Source organism: Centruroides vittatus, unplaced genomic scaffold (genome assembly GCF_030686945.1).
Source record: "Centruroides vittatus isolate TY-2023 unplaced genomic scaffold, ASM3068694v2 contig_971, whole genome shotgun sequence".
Classification (NCBI taxonomy): domain Eukaryota; kingdom Metazoa; phylum Arthropoda; class Arachnida; order Scorpiones; family Buthidae; genus Centruroides; species Centruroides vittatus.
In genome coordinates this window covers 3,437,369-3,454,835 of record NW_027122644.1, presented here as the reverse complement: position 1 = coordinate 3,454,835, position 17,467 = coordinate 3,437,369, and the positions used below count along the sequence as shown (strand labels likewise).

General features: G+C 28.1%; 1 protein-coding gene across 1 annotated transcript in view; it reads left to right on the top strand.

Annotated features, from left to right (window-relative positions):
- Window positions 1-17,467, top strand: part of LOC136985583 (elongation factor-like GTPase 1) — an 84,155-nt gene that overhangs the window by 23,144 nt on the left and 43,544 nt on the right. The window contains exons 7-14 of the mRNA XM_067282902.1: window positions 1,369-1,425; window positions 2,544-2,591; window positions 2,774-2,883; window positions 4,519-4,642; window positions 7,373-7,452; window positions 8,402-8,538; window positions 13,960-14,082; window positions 16,289-16,388. Coding sequence (XP_067139003.1) covers window positions 1,369-1,425; window positions 2,544-2,591; window positions 2,774-2,883; window positions 4,519-4,642; window positions 7,373-7,452; window positions 8,402-8,538; window positions 13,960-14,082; window positions 16,289-16,388 — 779 coding nt within the window. The remainder of the gene's footprint in view (window positions 1-1,368; window positions 1,426-2,543; window positions 2,592-2,773; window positions 2,884-4,518; window positions 4,643-7,372; window positions 7,453-8,401; window positions 8,539-13,959; window positions 14,083-16,288; window positions 16,389-17,467) is intronic.

The following is a 17,467-nucleotide window of genomic DNA, read 5'->3' as shown; positions in this document are numbered from 1 at the left end:
ATATTTGCATAACAGAAGGTCTATTTAACCTTTCTCACTACTTTTTATCTTTTGGCCTTTCTCTCCTTTCCCTGAATTTGGATCTTATATTCCTTTGAGTCAAAACTCCAGCTTTATTTAGTATTCCTTCTTCATTCACACATTTCCAAGTATTTGAAAATATTTCCTTTTCACTCAAAATTGTATATAGGTTATGGCTTTGTGAAACTTGATTTTTGAGTTTATGCCATTGAAATAAAAAATAAAATAAAAAATGTGTCCATTTTGTTTACATGTTTATTGGGCCAGATTGGAACTTGCCTTGGGCTGCATGCAGCTTGCAGGCCATGGGTTGGACACCCTTGCTCTAAGAGGTTTCTAAAAAGTACTTTATTCATAAAACAAGATGCATTTGAAGCACAATATTGTTGAGCTAGATGCAGTGAATCATGATAAACACATGATAATTATTAAACTCGTGTAACAGACTTTTTTCACGAGTAGTGGCAATGTTCTGTTATTTTGTATATATACAGGTCTAAAATACAATAAAATATAATATATTTAAGTCCATATTGTATTATTATGTTTATGGTTTCATTAAAATATTGGTAATTTCTGTAATTCAAAATTTCATTAACTCAAAACTTTTTCTTTGTTCCTTCCACTTTGAGTTATCAAGTCTGCTGTATTCCATTAATATTACCTTATTTAAAATTATATTAATTCAATAATTTGAAAAATTAGTTGTAACTCATCAATTGCAAATTATAATTCATGAGAACATTTTAAACAATAAGTTATTCCAGTAAGAACTGAAAATAATTAAAAGATTTTTAGAATAGTTTGTTTTTAATTTTGTTTTACTGCATTGTGTATAAATTAAAAAAATAAATAACTACTCACCACAGTGAATTAATGATAATGATGCACTCGGAACCAATTACGGTGTGATAATAAAACAACAAAAATGAACGTTAATCAAACTCTTATTTAAACATTATTCCATAATCGAATAATCATCTAGGAATGGTTAAGAAGCTGATGCGCAGAGCCCAGAAGGGGTTCTAAAATGTTTGTATTTATTGTTTTACTATCACACTGTAATTGGTTCCAAGTGTGTCATTATAATTAAAAAAAATATTGTTACATATCAAAACTTAAAATTTATTTAAGAATAGGTTGTTATTGATATTTGCTTATTGAAAGTTGTGAAAATGAATCTATAAATTCATTTTTGCAACTTTCTTTTACTTCTGAGTTTTGGAAAAAACATTAATGTAAAATGTTAATTATGTTATTTAAATGATTGTATTTTTAGCATTGAAATTATATTTGATTTTGAAAAATTATGACTGTATTTATAATACATATGTTGAAAATTTTTAGGTGAATGTTGTAACTGCTGAACTTTTCACTTCAGATATTTTGGAAAAATTTCAATCAGTAAGTAGTTTTTAAGTATTATTATTGAAATTACAGTATTTGAAAGGTTAATTTTAAATTACATTGTACTTTAGATACACAATACTGTTTAGAAATAAATACTGCTATATATTAGTTTTACTATATCACATCAGTTATTAATTTATAAATTTAAGTATTCTATGAACTAATATTGATGTGCAAATATAATAATTTTTTTTTTGTTAATCTAATTGTAAAAAATTTTTTAAATGTATTAATTTGCTGCTATCAAATATAATACATGAATGATAACTAATGTAATGACTAACTTTTGTTTGTCTCCTTCAAGCTATTGCTAAACATGACAGAGGCATTAAAATCTAGTGGTGATGAACTTTTATTAGTTCATTGGCTGTAGATGCAAATGTTTGTGCAGTCAGAGACAAATCTAGTGATAGGAGATGAACAGAGTCAGATCAAAAATGGATTTAGCACTGAGGGAACAAAAAGTATGAATACTTTAGTGGAAGAACTGCACCCTGAAGACATCTATCAGAAAACTATCATCATCTAAACTCCATTTTTCTCAATTGTAAATAGCTTCAACCATGATTTTGTTTGTGTCACCTGTTTCTCAACAAGATAATCCCAAAATTTTTTGCAATAAATTCAACTGTACCTAGCTATCATTCTTGGTCACTCCAGAAATCTAACTAGACAGATATCTCTATTGTTGTTAGCCACAGATTCTCATTGATGTCATCTAGTTTGCTATTGGTCTTAAGATATATTTTTTTTGTTTTATTTTACAATTTATATTAGTCCTATGTAAAAACAGTTCACAATAATATAAATAAAGTTCACATTATTTTTATTACAACTTTTATTTATTTGGATTATCATCAATAATATTTTATTGACTTAAAGGAAAAACAAACTACTACTATATTTGTTTCTTGCAATTTTACTGATAAATTTTATTGATTTGAAATAATAAATATCTTAATTTTAATGGAAGCAAAAAAACTAATTGCTCTAATATTTCTTAAATAAAATATTTTGATATCAGAAACACTTTCCCATAAATAGATATAACATCTATGCTTGTGACTATGCCTCTGTTTACAGAAGACTTAAACATAAAATTTTTTTCACAGGAGTCAGTTCTCAATGATAAAGGAGAGAAAAATAGTACAACTGATCAGGTAAAGAACAATTTTCATTATTTTTTTTATTAATCTAAGATCATGAACCAATTTGTAGAAACTGTTTCAATTAATATTTCTGCAGTTTTTATGAATAAAGTTGATATCATTATTATAAAATTAAAAAAAAATCATTAAAATGAATAACTGATGAACAATAATTATTAATTTTTTGTCTGTAGACATATGATTGGAATAGTGGTATTGATGATACAGATGATTCAACTGTATATTTTTCACCAGAACAAAACAATGTAATATTTGCTAGTGCAATTGATGGATGGGGCTTTGGGTAAGTCAAATTAATTTTTTAAGTTTAATTTAGATTAATTATATTTAAATAACAATTTGGCATTTATATTTAAGATTCTTTTAGAAACAAATATAAGTCAAAATATTATATAATTGAATAAATTTAAATTGAAAACTAAATTTTAAAAATTTTTAAGCATTTAAATAAGTAAATTGTAAAAATTTAGAGATATGTAATATACAATTGACAATTATATTATCAATAAAAATTAATTAAATCAAGTAGTTAAAATAATTAAAGCAACTATTATTTTAGTTACTTTTTATTGATGTCTAATGACAAAAACAATAACAAAATTCAATGGTTCAAATTTCTAATAACTACTACTATATTAATTTCAAATAACTAATGCTTATAACTAAGTTACTTGTAATTTTATGTAAAATATTAATAATGATATATTAATATATTTTAAAATATATTACAGATTTTTAAAACTAATAAAATATTTTAATTGTTTTTTCTCATTACATCACTTAATTAATTTTTGTAAAGGGTACTGCAGAAAAACCTGCAAAATTAAGAATTGCAAATAAATCACATTTATCACTCTTTTATTAATCACTAACGTTATCTGAAAAGTTATTCAATAATAATGATTATATTTCTATTACAATTTATGGAAAACAATACAATGACTCTCCTAATACTGCCTGTATAAGAAAAAAGTTTATGTACTGTACTATCAACTCCTTTAAAAAAATAAAAATAAAAACTATGGAAAACAACTATACTTGCTTGTATGCCTTTTTACACAGGACAAAAACCAAATAGATTTTAGTGCAAAAATAATATCCTTAATTACATCTTGGCTGACAACATATGTATGAATTCAAATAAATAAGTTTTTTAATACTATTTATATTTTCATAATTTCTGTTAATTTTTTTTTCTAAATTGAAGATTGCAAAAGTTATAATAGTTGTCATTAAAACAATAATGTTGATTATGTAATATTTCTGAAATTGATGATTTTTTAAATAGTTATCGTTAAAATTTTGTCTTTATAGAAGAATTAATTACTAATCACTAAAAAGGTTAATAGAGCAGAAATTTTATATTTATTAAATCTTCAGTGTAGCAGTATTTTATGATTAATATATATTTTGAGTGTAATGATGAAAAAATAATGTCAAAAACTGATAGGTTTAGAACACATCAGTTTTTGACATTATTGATTCTAATTTTTAATAAAATTTAAATTGGGGATATACATTTAATTTTGATCCTTTAATATGCATGGTCGTCTAAAATAATAATATGAAGATTAAATCAACAGATTTCACAATTAGTTACTATACTATTAATGGTTATCATGACTATTTTTATATAGTTATTAATTTTTAAAATATTTTTAGTAACAAAACTTATTTAGCTTTAAATTTGAAATCTTAGCATTTCAAATTTAAAGATTCTTGATTTTTATCAATTAAATATGACATAATAATTGCATCTATAATTGAGAACATCATAAATAATAGGCATAAATTGAATTTTAGTTTATTTCAAGAGTGGACTTAATAATTTTTTTGTTAAAGTAATTTACTGTGATATAATCTTCATATTTACGTATTTAAATCTTTCTTTTATAATTCATTAAACTTTTAATTTCAGAATTTCTCATTTTACCAAACTTTATTCAACAAAGCTTGGAATCAAAGAAGATATTTTAAATAAAACATTATGGAGAGACTATTATTTGAATACAAAAACAAAACGGATAATGAAAGGTGCCCAGGTAAATTATCTATGCTAAAAACTGCAAAAAAAAACCCTATAAAGTAAAAATTTAATACAAACTATTATCTTTAATGAAGAAAATTTAAAATAATTTATATTTGATATTTTCATTTTATATATTGAATTTATTTTCTAATATATTACATCAAAAATTTAAGAATTTTTAAAACAAGGTATAGCATTTAAATGTAAAATAGTATAATTTCATCTAAAATTCAAAATTTCCAACTTAAAATTTTTAATTTAATTTACACAGTTTTGAAGTACATCTTTAATGATAGTTTTATATTAAATGCGTTCATACTATATTTTGAAAATTTAAAAACTTTTACTTTATTTTTTACATTTATAAATATAAATTTAATAAATTATTTATTAAATTTTTTAAATCATGTTTATTAACATGATTAAAAAAAATTATATATTCTAATATTAAAACAAAACTAATTTTTTTTTTTCGTTTCTAATTATCAAGCTTATTGTAAAACTTAATTTTACAAAAGGTATTAGATACACATGCTGAAATGTTTCACTGAAAAATTATTTTCTTTGATATCAATAACACGTTTTTGTTTACCAATGAATTTAATAAATAATAAAGTAATAATTACAAATTTTATTATATGCTACTAATAATTTAGTATGTCTTTTTGTTATCACTATATTAATGCTCTCAATTCATCTTTATAAAAATTATTTTAAATGTTTGTTATAGTTATTTATAAACAATAACTTGTTTTTTGATTTCAAATAAAATAATTTTTCAATGAAATATTCAGTTGGTTTATATAATATGTAAATGCATGTTAGTTTTAAAATTTGAGTTTTTGATTTCTTTCTTAAGTTTTTTAATGTCATTATGTAAGTATAAATTTATCAAATGATGTTTGGTATTCAATACAATACAATACAAATTAGTATTACAAAAAGAGAACCATTTCTCTGTTACAGGGGAATAATACAAGTGGTTGGAAAGGATTACAAGTTAACAAATTTAGAGTACAAAGGGACAAAGATACTATACACATCGATATTGTGATTGCATACATAATGATTCATCTATAATAACAAAGACAATGAACACAAAAACAATCATTAATTTTGATTTGTCAAATAGTATTTTTCAGAGATTTTAACAAAATAATTGTACATTTTGTATAGATTTGTTTTACTGAGATTGTTTAAACTAAGTTTGAAGTCAAGTGATGAATTATAATTGCATATTTGAGACATTTTATAATAGTCATGCAAACTAGAAAGTTCTTGATAATTGTGAATAAGATGATATAGTGAAAATTCTTCAGAATTACATAAAGGGAAATAAGATCTTGCTAAGTCAATGTAAATATTATTAATAAAAAGAGTATATTTATTTAAATGGAGTTGAATTATTAATCGTTTTACATTTAAACTAACTGGTTGTCACATATAAGGTTGTGAGGATGGAATTTGTAATAAATCAATATACCATGGGTGGTAAGTACTTTGATATAATGAATTTTGATCTTTGGTTATTGCTTGGGAAATTGCAGAGTTTATTAGAAGTGAATATCCAAATTTCCAATCATTAGTGTTATCTTTAAATAATAACTCCAATGCACCAAAAGTATTTAGGATTTGGCTTAATTTGTAATGCCATAGATGTTTAAATTTCTGAGTTTTACTTTGATTAATATTTTGTTGATATAGATATATTATAGTATTAAATGATGATTAGTTTAGTATTTGTAATTTTTAATTTTTATTCATAATTGACCAATTCTATTGCTTTTATTTTTTATTTTTTCTTAATTTTAATAAATACACATTCAATTTTTTCTAAAAGTTTAGTATACAACTCATTAATATTTATTCGGTAAATGTTTTCTCTCTTGCATTATTTCCATTGAAACCATTTTTATATAAATTTACTAATTATAAATTTTACTAATGATCTTTTAGTAAAGGAAAACTACAGTGCAATCTTGTATTTTTAATGTTTGTTTTAAAGTTTTGATAATAGATGAAAACATGAAAATATATAGCAAATAAATATTTCTTTTCTAAAATCATGTTGTTATGATTTTATAGTTATAAATAAAGTATTAGCATAATATTTTAATATTGAAGAAATTTAATCTATTAAAGTATCTTCAAATTTAGTATTTCATTCTTTTAGTTGTTTTCATTGCATTTGTGTATGAATTGGAATAAATATTCTCGTTTCTTGTCTCAAACCAAAATTAATATTTGGTTAATGTTTCCTGATGTAGCCCAAATTTGTCTGATGAATTGAAATAGATTCTGTCAAACTTGATAAACAGATATTATACATGTAAATTAAATATACACTGTGTCTAAATTTTACATCATAAATTTCAATATAAACAAAGAATTTGGAAATTTTTGAACATGCATGTATCTAAAATCTAAAAATTTAGAATTATTGTTTTCAAATCATTATTTAAATTTAGATTCTAAGATTTAATTTCAAAAATTTCTTGCAAAAATTGCTTTAGTTAAGTGTTGTTTACATGACGTTAGTCAACTAGTAATAAATTTATTCATACTATAAATGAAAAATAACAATTCTAAAATTTGTCAAAAATAAAAACATTATATTATAGTAATAGTTTACTATTTTTATATATTTTATTTCACAGCATTAAAATTAATTGTGTTTGTTAAGTATGCAATTTTATTTATTATTTGAATATTAGATTTTATATATATATATATTTAAATTCAGGCAAAGGCAAAGAAACCATTATTTGTACAGTTTGTTTTAGAAAATATATGGGCTGTTTATGAAGCAGTTGTAATTAAAAGGTAAGATAATTTTCATTCAAATACAGTTTTTAAATAAGTCACATCTTTTAATTTAATTAAAGAAAATTACAGGTATTCTTTGCTTAATGTGGAATTTGATTAACATGCAAAATTAATTGCAGCAATCCCTTTTTATATGTGGCAAAACTTTTAATTAATGCAGCTTCAACAGTTATCTTTCTCTAATATAGATATGTTTCTCTCAGCAAATAAAGTGTTAGAAAATTTGCTATTTTTGTTTATTAAAATAAAAATATTTATTATTAACTGAAAAATCTATTCTAGTGGATGGTGATTGTTTGGTTGAGTACCAAGGTACTACTGTACTTGAGTAACACTATTTTCATATACATAGTAGCATCAAGGGATTAATTAACCACGTTAATCAATGAATACATTTAGTTATTTGTAACAGTTGTTATTGAATTTTAAATAATCAATAAAAAAATAATAGTTTTTAACAAAGTAAAACCTTTCTTAGGAGATTTTTTTCAGTTTGGTAAAATTTTTGCTTGTCATGCATTCATAAATCAACTTATTCTATTTAGTTTCTGCTTTTTTTTTTCGTTGTTACTTTCAAGAGTTTCTAATATTAAATTTTTAGAATTAGTAGTTTCCAAAAATTAATTAATTTAAATATTGTATATGAAAAAAGATGTTATTCTCTTGTATTTAATATGTATTCTTTCGGAGGAAATTTTATATTAGAATTTTAGATTTCTCAAATTCAAAGTTAATATATTAATAAAATACAATTATATTTTAATTATGAGTTTATGTAATAATATATGTAATTGCTAATCCTTTTTGTGTAGAAGAAAAATCACTTTAAAACTTCAAAAGAAACATATGTCTGTATTGCAGTGAATAATTAAAAAGTATTTGTTTAAAGTAGATAATATATTTTTATGCATAATATATTACAAATTTTAAAACTTCACTTTTTTAGAAATAAAGAAATGATTGACAAAATTGTTAAATCTCTTGATTTGAAGATAGCGCCAAGGGATTCCAGACATTCTGATTCAAGAGTACATCTGCAAGCAATTTGTAGTCAGTGGCTTTCATTACCCAAGGCAGTTTTAGGTATAACATATTGAAATATTTGTTAAATATATATATTAATATAAAAATTGAATTAAAACTTTATTAAAAGTCAATAATTTTATTAATATGTTCTATATTTCTGAAATATTTTTCCATTATTTTAATATTTGCATATATGAAGTAAATTTAAAAAAACAAATTTTATATTCTATATTTTTATTGAAATAATTTGTCAGTCATTTACATTATAAAGTAATTCAGAGGAGGAATCATGCAATATATAATGAATAAATATTAAACAAGCTTATCAGTTTTTTCTAATATAAAAGTTAAATAACAATTCATTAATGTTCTTCATCATATCTTTGTGAACAAACTTGGTTTTTTTTAAAAATGAAATATATAAAATCAAAATATAAAACATCACTATCCAATGAATATCTAATAGAGATTTTAATATTGGGTGTCATGAAATTTATCCCCAGTTTTGATGACATTCATTTAAAAGTGTCAATTACAAATTTCATATCATATCTGTTGTTATTCAGAAATAAAACAATCTTTGACTATATATTGTATTTACTCACATATAAGACAATCTTGCATATAGGAAGAAGTGTGACTTTAAAGTTCAGAATAAAGAAAATTAGATTTATTAATACAATTCTAATTTTATTTTATTTAATCACAAATAAAATATTATCAAATGCACGTAAATGAACACAATGTTCCGCAAAAATTACTGGCATTTTAAACTTGAAGGAAGAATCATGTAAAATTGACAACATAATTTACTCATAAACGTTGCAAAAAGTTCACTGAGTTCAGCGTTATATCCACGTTTGCTTGTCGCAAGTACTTTCGACGAACCTTACTGTCGTCGTCTTCAGGCGAGTTCGTAAATTTGCCAAAAAACTTTAAAAAGAAACAAATTGATGCAGAATGGAACGCATAAAGCTTTACCAAAGCCGTTACGAACGTAAATTAAAAATTCAAAAAACATTCGAAAGCCGATCGAGCATCTAGCTCCACGACTAGCGAGGCAGCGCATGCGCAGACCCGCGCTTACGCTAATTGTATATTAGATAACGCTAAAGCGCGTTTAAACGCTTGAATAACGTGACCCAAATATTGGGCAGCTCAAGAGTGGGAGTGTTGCATGCTTCTAATGTGGTGGTAAGGAGGGATTCCCAGATGAAAACTGTTTTTCTATCATTGCAGCACTTGAGCATATGCGCTTGCGACCATAGCGGATTGAAACCCTGTTCGAGAGCCTTTTTTGCTAGCTCTGTGGTGTGCCTACCCCTCACCACATCGTCCTGGTGCTCGGCGAGGTGGCTGACAAGCATTCTGGTGGTGGCCCCGATATATTGTGTGCTTATTCCCGTTGCTAGATTTTCCAGTGGAACAGCATAGACCCCCGATTTCTCGAGCGTGGAGAGCTTGTCTCTGTCGTTACACAGAAGCTTGCGCAAGTTTGGAAGTGGAGCTAATGGCAGTACCAGGTTGCGCTTCCTAAATATTCTGCAGATACGTACAGAGAGGGGTCTGACGTATAGCAACGATGCTTGCATCACCGAAACCTCCCTCTTGCTGCTTAGCGTGGTGCTAGGAAACAACGATTTCTTTACCCTACTGAGCACATGTGTAAATTTTGCACGCGAGAAGCCAGCCGTGCGTACTGCCAAACTGATTTTATCTAACTCGATGTTGGCCAGCTCCTGCGTAGAGGAAAGCAAAAATGCCCTTCCTATGAGGGAGGCGATGGCTGCATTGACATATCGAGAAGGCTGAAAGGCCTCTGCTGGGATGATATACGGAGCTATGTTGGCCTTGTGGTGTACCGAAAACTGTAGGCCTTCCGGGGACTTATGTATATGCAGGTCTAAGAATGTAATTGCATCGTCGTTCTCCTTCTCCCAGGTAAAATTAATAGAAGGGTATACGCTTGAGAGATGTTGCTTAAAGGTAAGAAAAGCCTCCTCTGTGTCATCCCACGCTACTAAGATATCGTCTACATAGCGTAGATACAAGCACGGGTAGCGGATAGCAAGTGGGGAATCGAACGTTCTACGCTCTATCTCTCTCATGACGAGTTCCGCTAAGATGGCAGATAAAGGGGAACCCATGGGCACCCCTTGCTTTTGTAAATAAATTCTCTGGTTGAAACGGAAGTAGTTATGCTCAGTGACAAAAACGAGCGCTTCTTGTAAATCAAGTACCTGCTGGATGCTGAAGCCGTTTTTTAATAGGAGAGCGTTAGCCAGCATTACAGCCTCAAAGGTGGGTACAGAAGGGTATAAAGAAACTACATCTAACTTGTAGAAGGTGTAGGCGTCGTGTGGTAGAGCTCCGATGCTTGACGCGATGGTGGACTTGGCGATGACAGAGGAGGGAGTGACGTGTGGGGAATCCGGAACTATGGCACGGAGAAATTTAGCGAGCGCTTTCTCTAAATAGTAGGTGGGATGAGACCGCTTATTTACTAGCGGGCGTAGAAGCCAATTTGCTTTATGAGTCTTTGTTTGGAAGAACAACCTAGGACACGCAACGTTGGGGGGAGGGTCGAGAGGCCCAGTTAGGGTTGCGGAAACTCCTGGAAGTGCGACGATTCTTCTTGCTTTCCGTAGTGTCGCTGGAGTGGGGTCCTTGCTCAATTCCGATGAGTGCGACTGCGTTAGAAATTCGTTGGTCCTGGTGAGAAAGTCACTTTCTCTGCACAGGACAAACCTCTTGTCCTTGTCGGAGATGAGAAGTCTCAGGCTGGCTCTGTCGAGAAAACGCTCCACCGCTCGATGATCCACGACGCCGTTGAATTTACCAGAGCTTTGCTTTGCCGTAGCAAGAGTCGAGAGTACAGACAGCTCCATTTGTGAGCATGCAGCATCCGTTTGGCAGGACTTAATCGCTGCTAATGAGGCCGGGATCAACCGGGAAAGGTTGTTGCTGGAGGGAGGAATGTACTTAGGTCCCCGCTGTAGAACTCTGTGCACATCGTTAGGAAGCGCAACCTGGTACTGCCATTAGCTCCACTTCCAAACTTGCGCAAGCTTCTGTGTAACGACAGAGACAAGCTCGCCACGCTTGAGAAATCAGGGGTCTATGCTGTTCCACTGGAAAATCTAGCAACGGGAATAAGCACACAATATATCGGGGCCACCACCAGAATGCTTGTCAGCCGCCTCGCCGAGCACCAGGACGATGTGGTGAGGGGTAGGCACACCACAGAGCTAGCAAAAAAGGCTCTCGAACAGGGTTTCAATCCGCTATGGTCGCAAGCGCATATGCTCAAGTGCTGCAATGATAGAAAAACAGTTTTCATCTGGGAATCCCTCCTTACCACCACATTAGAAGCATGCAACACTCCCACTCTTGAGCTGCCCAATATTTGGGTCACGTTATTCAAGCGTTTAAACGCGCTTTAGCGTTATCTAATATACAATTAGCGTAAGCGCGGGTCTGCGCATGCGCTGCCTCGCTAGTCGTGGAGCTAGATGCTCGATCGGCTTTTGAATGTTTTTTGAATTTTTAATTTACGTTCGTAACGGCTTTGGTAAAGCTTTATGCGTTCCATTCTGCATCGATTTGTTTCTTTTTAAAGTTTTTCGGCAAATTTACGAACTCGCCTGAAGACGACGACAGTAAGGTTCGTCGAAAGTACTTGCGACAAGCAAACGTGGATATAACGCTGAACTCAGTGAACTTTTTGCAACGTTTATACGGTCTTTGGCGTGAATATTGTCGTACCGACATATAATTTACTCATGTAAAGCTGGACAATTGGGAACCTTTTTTGCCAATTTTTAACAGTCAAATTTACTTCTATTCCCACATATAAACAAATGATTATTCAGAATTCGGAGAAATTCATAAGTATGGATTTAATGGAAAGTACTGTTGAATCCACACTTATGAATTTATCCAAATTTCTGATTTCTGAATAATCACACAGAAGCTCAATATAAGTTTTAATCCATTAAAACTTATATTGAGCTTCTGTGTGATTTTGAAATTTCAATTTGGAATTCAATTCAAAAGCTTTGTTTTTCCTATTGCTATTTATCTTTACTCACTGACAATACACAAGAACAATTCATATGACCCAGATAAAATAGTTTTGTTTTTAAACACCAGAGGGTGAGCATCCGGTAAAAATTGCAAATATATGATTCACAAAAATTATTGCAAAAATGCAAAGAATCTTTTGCTCACATGTCTAGAACAATCTAGGTTTTTAAGCAGTGAAAAATGAATAAAAACCTTGTCTTACATGCAAGTAAATGTGATATTTTGTATCTGTTTCTCAGACTTGTCTTTTACAACTTACATTCACTTAGGAAAAGATTAATCCTTGCATATATTATTAACATAAATCTACAGTTTACAGTGCTTGTTAAAAAAAATACTGCTTTGAGTTAATGTCCTCGGCTTATTTTTGTACACCCTCTCTTTAAGAAATTCCCATAAGAAATAGTCCAGAGGACTCAGGTCTGGACTGTGTGGTGGTCAGTTAACATCACCTCTTTGTGAAATCAGAAAGATACTATGAGATGATTTCAAATTTTTTAGCTTCATCTTTGCAATAGTTTCATGGCTTTAATATAAGAACATGGTTTCAACAAGATGGCGCCACTTGTCACACATCACATTATTCAATTGAAACCGTAAAGGAGTTATTCCTCAATAAGCTGATTTTGTGATGTTAACTGGCCACCACACAGTCCAGACCTTAGTCCTCTGGACTATTTCTTATGGGGATTTCTTAAAGAGAGGGTGTACGAAAATAAGCTGAGGACATTTAACTCAAAGCAGAATATCACAGCAGAAATGGCATTGGTATCTCAGGCTTTGTGTCAATGTGTACCGAGAAGATACTTTGCTCAAGATTAGAAGAGTGTCAGGAGCGTAATGGATGCCATTTAGATAACATAATTTTTAGTAAATAATTTTCCAATAACCGTAGATTGAAAATAAAAACAAAACTTTTTTGGAACATTTTTTATTTTTAATTTATTTTACTTTTAAACTGCACTCACCCTTTCTGGACACCCGGTATATAAGTTAATATGAAATATTTAAATTAATAGAGATCTTGATAGTTGTGACTTTTTTCTTTCTCTAGAAATCACATGTTAAAAATTGCTAAGAGTAAATTTGAGCTGCTACTAATTTCTGTGCACTTTTAATCAATACCAAGTACTAAGATTGTTATTGATAAACAGATTGAAAGACTTAGCCGAGCTCATTAAAATGCTTGAAACATTATTTTTTTTATCAAAAATACTACAAAATAGTTTATTAATCATGTAAATACAATGTTTTTTCTTATTCTATAAAATAAATTTTTTTTAAATTATTTTTTAGGTGACTTTGCTTATTTCTTAGAAATTGATAATAAATTATTTAATTTTGATAATTCTGTTTTATGTAAAGTTAATAAAAGTAAAAATTTATTTTTAGATATGCTCTGTAATATTATACCAAGTCCAGCCTCATTAAGTTCAGAAAGAGTTGAATGTTTAATGTGTACAAGTACTCATAGATTTGATTCACTTCCAAGCCAGACTCAAGATTTAAAAAAAGGTTAATAATATGTTCATTAAAACTGATCATAATTTTTTAGAATAATGAATAATTCTAAAATATTTAAGAAATTATAATTGTAATTATATTTGTTTTATACAGGTATGCCTCCTACAACGCGGTAGATACGTTCCTTGAAAATACCGCGCTGTGGGAAATCGTGTTATAGGAGACACTTAGTACAAAAACTGGGATTCAGTTTTAAAAAGAGAAAAACTGCCTTTTATGGTGTAACATTTTCATCATTTTTTAAATTTATGTACATAAAAAGCTTAAATAAAATTCAACATTATATAAAAGCTAAAAAGATTATGATTTCAAGTCAAAATCAAAAAGAAACATAATGTTATGCTCAAATTCAGTCCTCATCATCACTTATTATAGTTGTTCGAGAATGTTTGACTGGCCTTATTTCAAGATCTGAGCTTGTTCCATCAAGTTCCACTGCACTTATGTGATCCGTTGTGATTTTTCTGTTATGTGAAAGATAATTCGTTTCTAAATACACTAAACGTGTTGTAAAAGTACCGTGTTGTAGGAGGCCTACCTGTATATATATACTGTAGAATATCATTTTAATGGATTCCTTGGGGTGCAGAAAATCATTGTTTTTCCAAAAATCTGTTATATTGTAAACAATGGATTTCTTGCACTTCCAGGAAAATAGCTGTTATTTGAAAAAATATTCATGTTTTAAACTCCCTACATAAACAAACATCTGTGTTCAAAATTATTTAGTCTCTTGAGATTTCTATCTTTTATTTTATATAAATGTGTATATTACAAGATTGTACATTATGCCACAATAAAGTTGACAGAAACTGTATACATTATATGCCCAAAAGTGACAAAGTATGTATGGATCAGTAGCACTTCACAATATGTTAAAAAAACTTGTCCATTTTGGTTTGCAATGTTTCTGGGCTTCTTTTTGTGACATCATCACTACAAAATGTTACTGTTACACAAGAACGATTTCAAGGTGCGATATTGCAGAACATGTGTCTGTAACAAAGGTGCAGCATGCCTTTGTTGCACACATGTGCATATCTGGAAGTGTTAAGCCAGAAGCAGTTTTCCTCCACTAATTAATGTGCTACAGAAGGGCATTAATGCACAGCTGCAAGATTATGCACCTAATTTGCACAGCATGCGATGTACTTTTTTGAATTCAGTATCCAGAAACAATCCCCTTATTAATTAAAGGTTGAAAATATACAATGTTTACCGAAGATGGAGCTAGAAAAAAATCCATTATTTCGAGTTATGGATCTGCTAAAAAGAGGTAAAATTACATTGATTTGATGGGACCTGAAAAATTCATTGTTTCACGATCCATTAAAACAAGATTCTATTGTAATTATATTTATAAATTTATAAATATTTGGACTTCTTTATAAATGTTTGAGATACTACATTTTGAGATTTGAACCTAAATCATGTAGCTTCAGTGCCTTTCATCTTATCCACTCGGCTATCACTGTTTTGAGGAGATATGAAACTTTCAAAGATTTATAAACTAAACATCCAATTTTCAGAGGCTTGTTTTTTAGAAACACTTGAGAATGGATCCTATTACTTGGACAAGTAGCTGTTTGTGTTTAGAGTTATATGTTCACCAACTTTCATTTGAATTGGAGACACAAGTGTGTAACACTGCCCTTGTTAGCTATAGAGTATAAATTTTTCTTTATAAATTATTTATTCCAGATTTATCAGTTTTATTTTAAAACTTATTTTAATCTATGACGACAATTGTTTTATCTAAGCATATATATTAAAAATGATTATGAATATACAATACTCTTTTAGATTTGACTGATATTCAAACTAATGTTGTAAATAGCTATATATATCAAATATTAATAGAAAAAGATAACATGTACCACTGTGTTGGCATTATGTAAAATATGATATTCAAACTAATTTTACAAGATCAATTCCGAATTCTGAATTCATTTTTAAGAAAAAAATAACATTCATTATCTTTTCTTAAAACTATTTATTATGTAAAATTTTGATGAATTATCATTAACCACATTTTATATCATGAAATTAAATTTGACAGAAATTAGAAGTAAAAATAATATTGATAAACAAAATTTTTTTACAGTGATTGAAAAATTATTCTTAATAATGTTTATTAACATTTGTTTGTTTATAAATAAGAAGTAAATAAACTTTATTTAAATTTTTTTGTTCTCAGATTTTCTTGCTTGTAGTTCATCACCAGAAGCTCCTGTTATTGTTTGTGTTTCTAAAATGTTTTCTATTGATAAAAAAGCTCTGCCACAAAACAAAATAAGGTATAGTGTTTACTTTTTAATATTATTTATTAAAAATATTTTGTACTTATGTATGTATGCTGTTTATAATATTTAAAAATTAGGCAATTAAATTATGCTAGGAATAATGAAATCATGTTTTATTTAATATTGCGTTGAATTTTTGTTATTTTTAGCATAGAATCATTGCTTTCATTCAAATAATTTTTAGGTTAAATAATAAATATGTATTGTATATATTTTATAAATTGATTTTCATTTATTTATTTTTACATAATTACATAATACATGCTTAAATAATTTCAGTTTTTTTATAAAATATATATAAGATAATCAAATGTTATGCTTAGCTGCTTTATGAAGAATACATTTTATGATTATGATGCTGTTATTGTGTTTAAAGTCATAAAAGAATATTGAATAATGAAATGTTTAATTCCATTTCCAACATTTCCAAAAAGATAAACTATTCATGTATATAATTTATTAAAACTTTTTCTGTTATATTTATAAATAAAATAATAAATTACTTTGCAAATAAATTGATTGATATAAATACAGTAAAACCTGTCTAAAATGGAAAATAAATCTCAAAACAATAGTTTGATATGTAAAGTATTTTTAGTTGGGAATGTGTCTAACATGGAAATAGAAGACTTTTTGCATACCAATTGCCTAACATATTTGAATAAAGCAAAGTTTTTCAGTATAACAATAGCTAAATTCTAAATCATAAGAGGCTTTTGGCCTGAATGTTTATAGACTTTATAATAAGAGTTACAGCTTATTGCTTTTTTTTTTTTTAAAGTTTGTAGTTTCATTGGAAAGTAGCTATAACAATGCAATACTTTTATTTCTCCCCAATTCTAAATTTGTTTCTAATGTAACAAACCTGATAAACATTTAAAAATTCACATATTTTTGTATGAATTTTTAGATTCAAACAAATTCATATCTTCTGAATTGTTGATATACTAAATATTTTCTAACTCTAAGACTTTTTCAGTGTGACTTTCTATTTGTGAATTAATAATATAATTTTGGGGAGCATCAATTTTCCATTGTGTAATGACATGCACTAAATATTTATGCTTAATCAG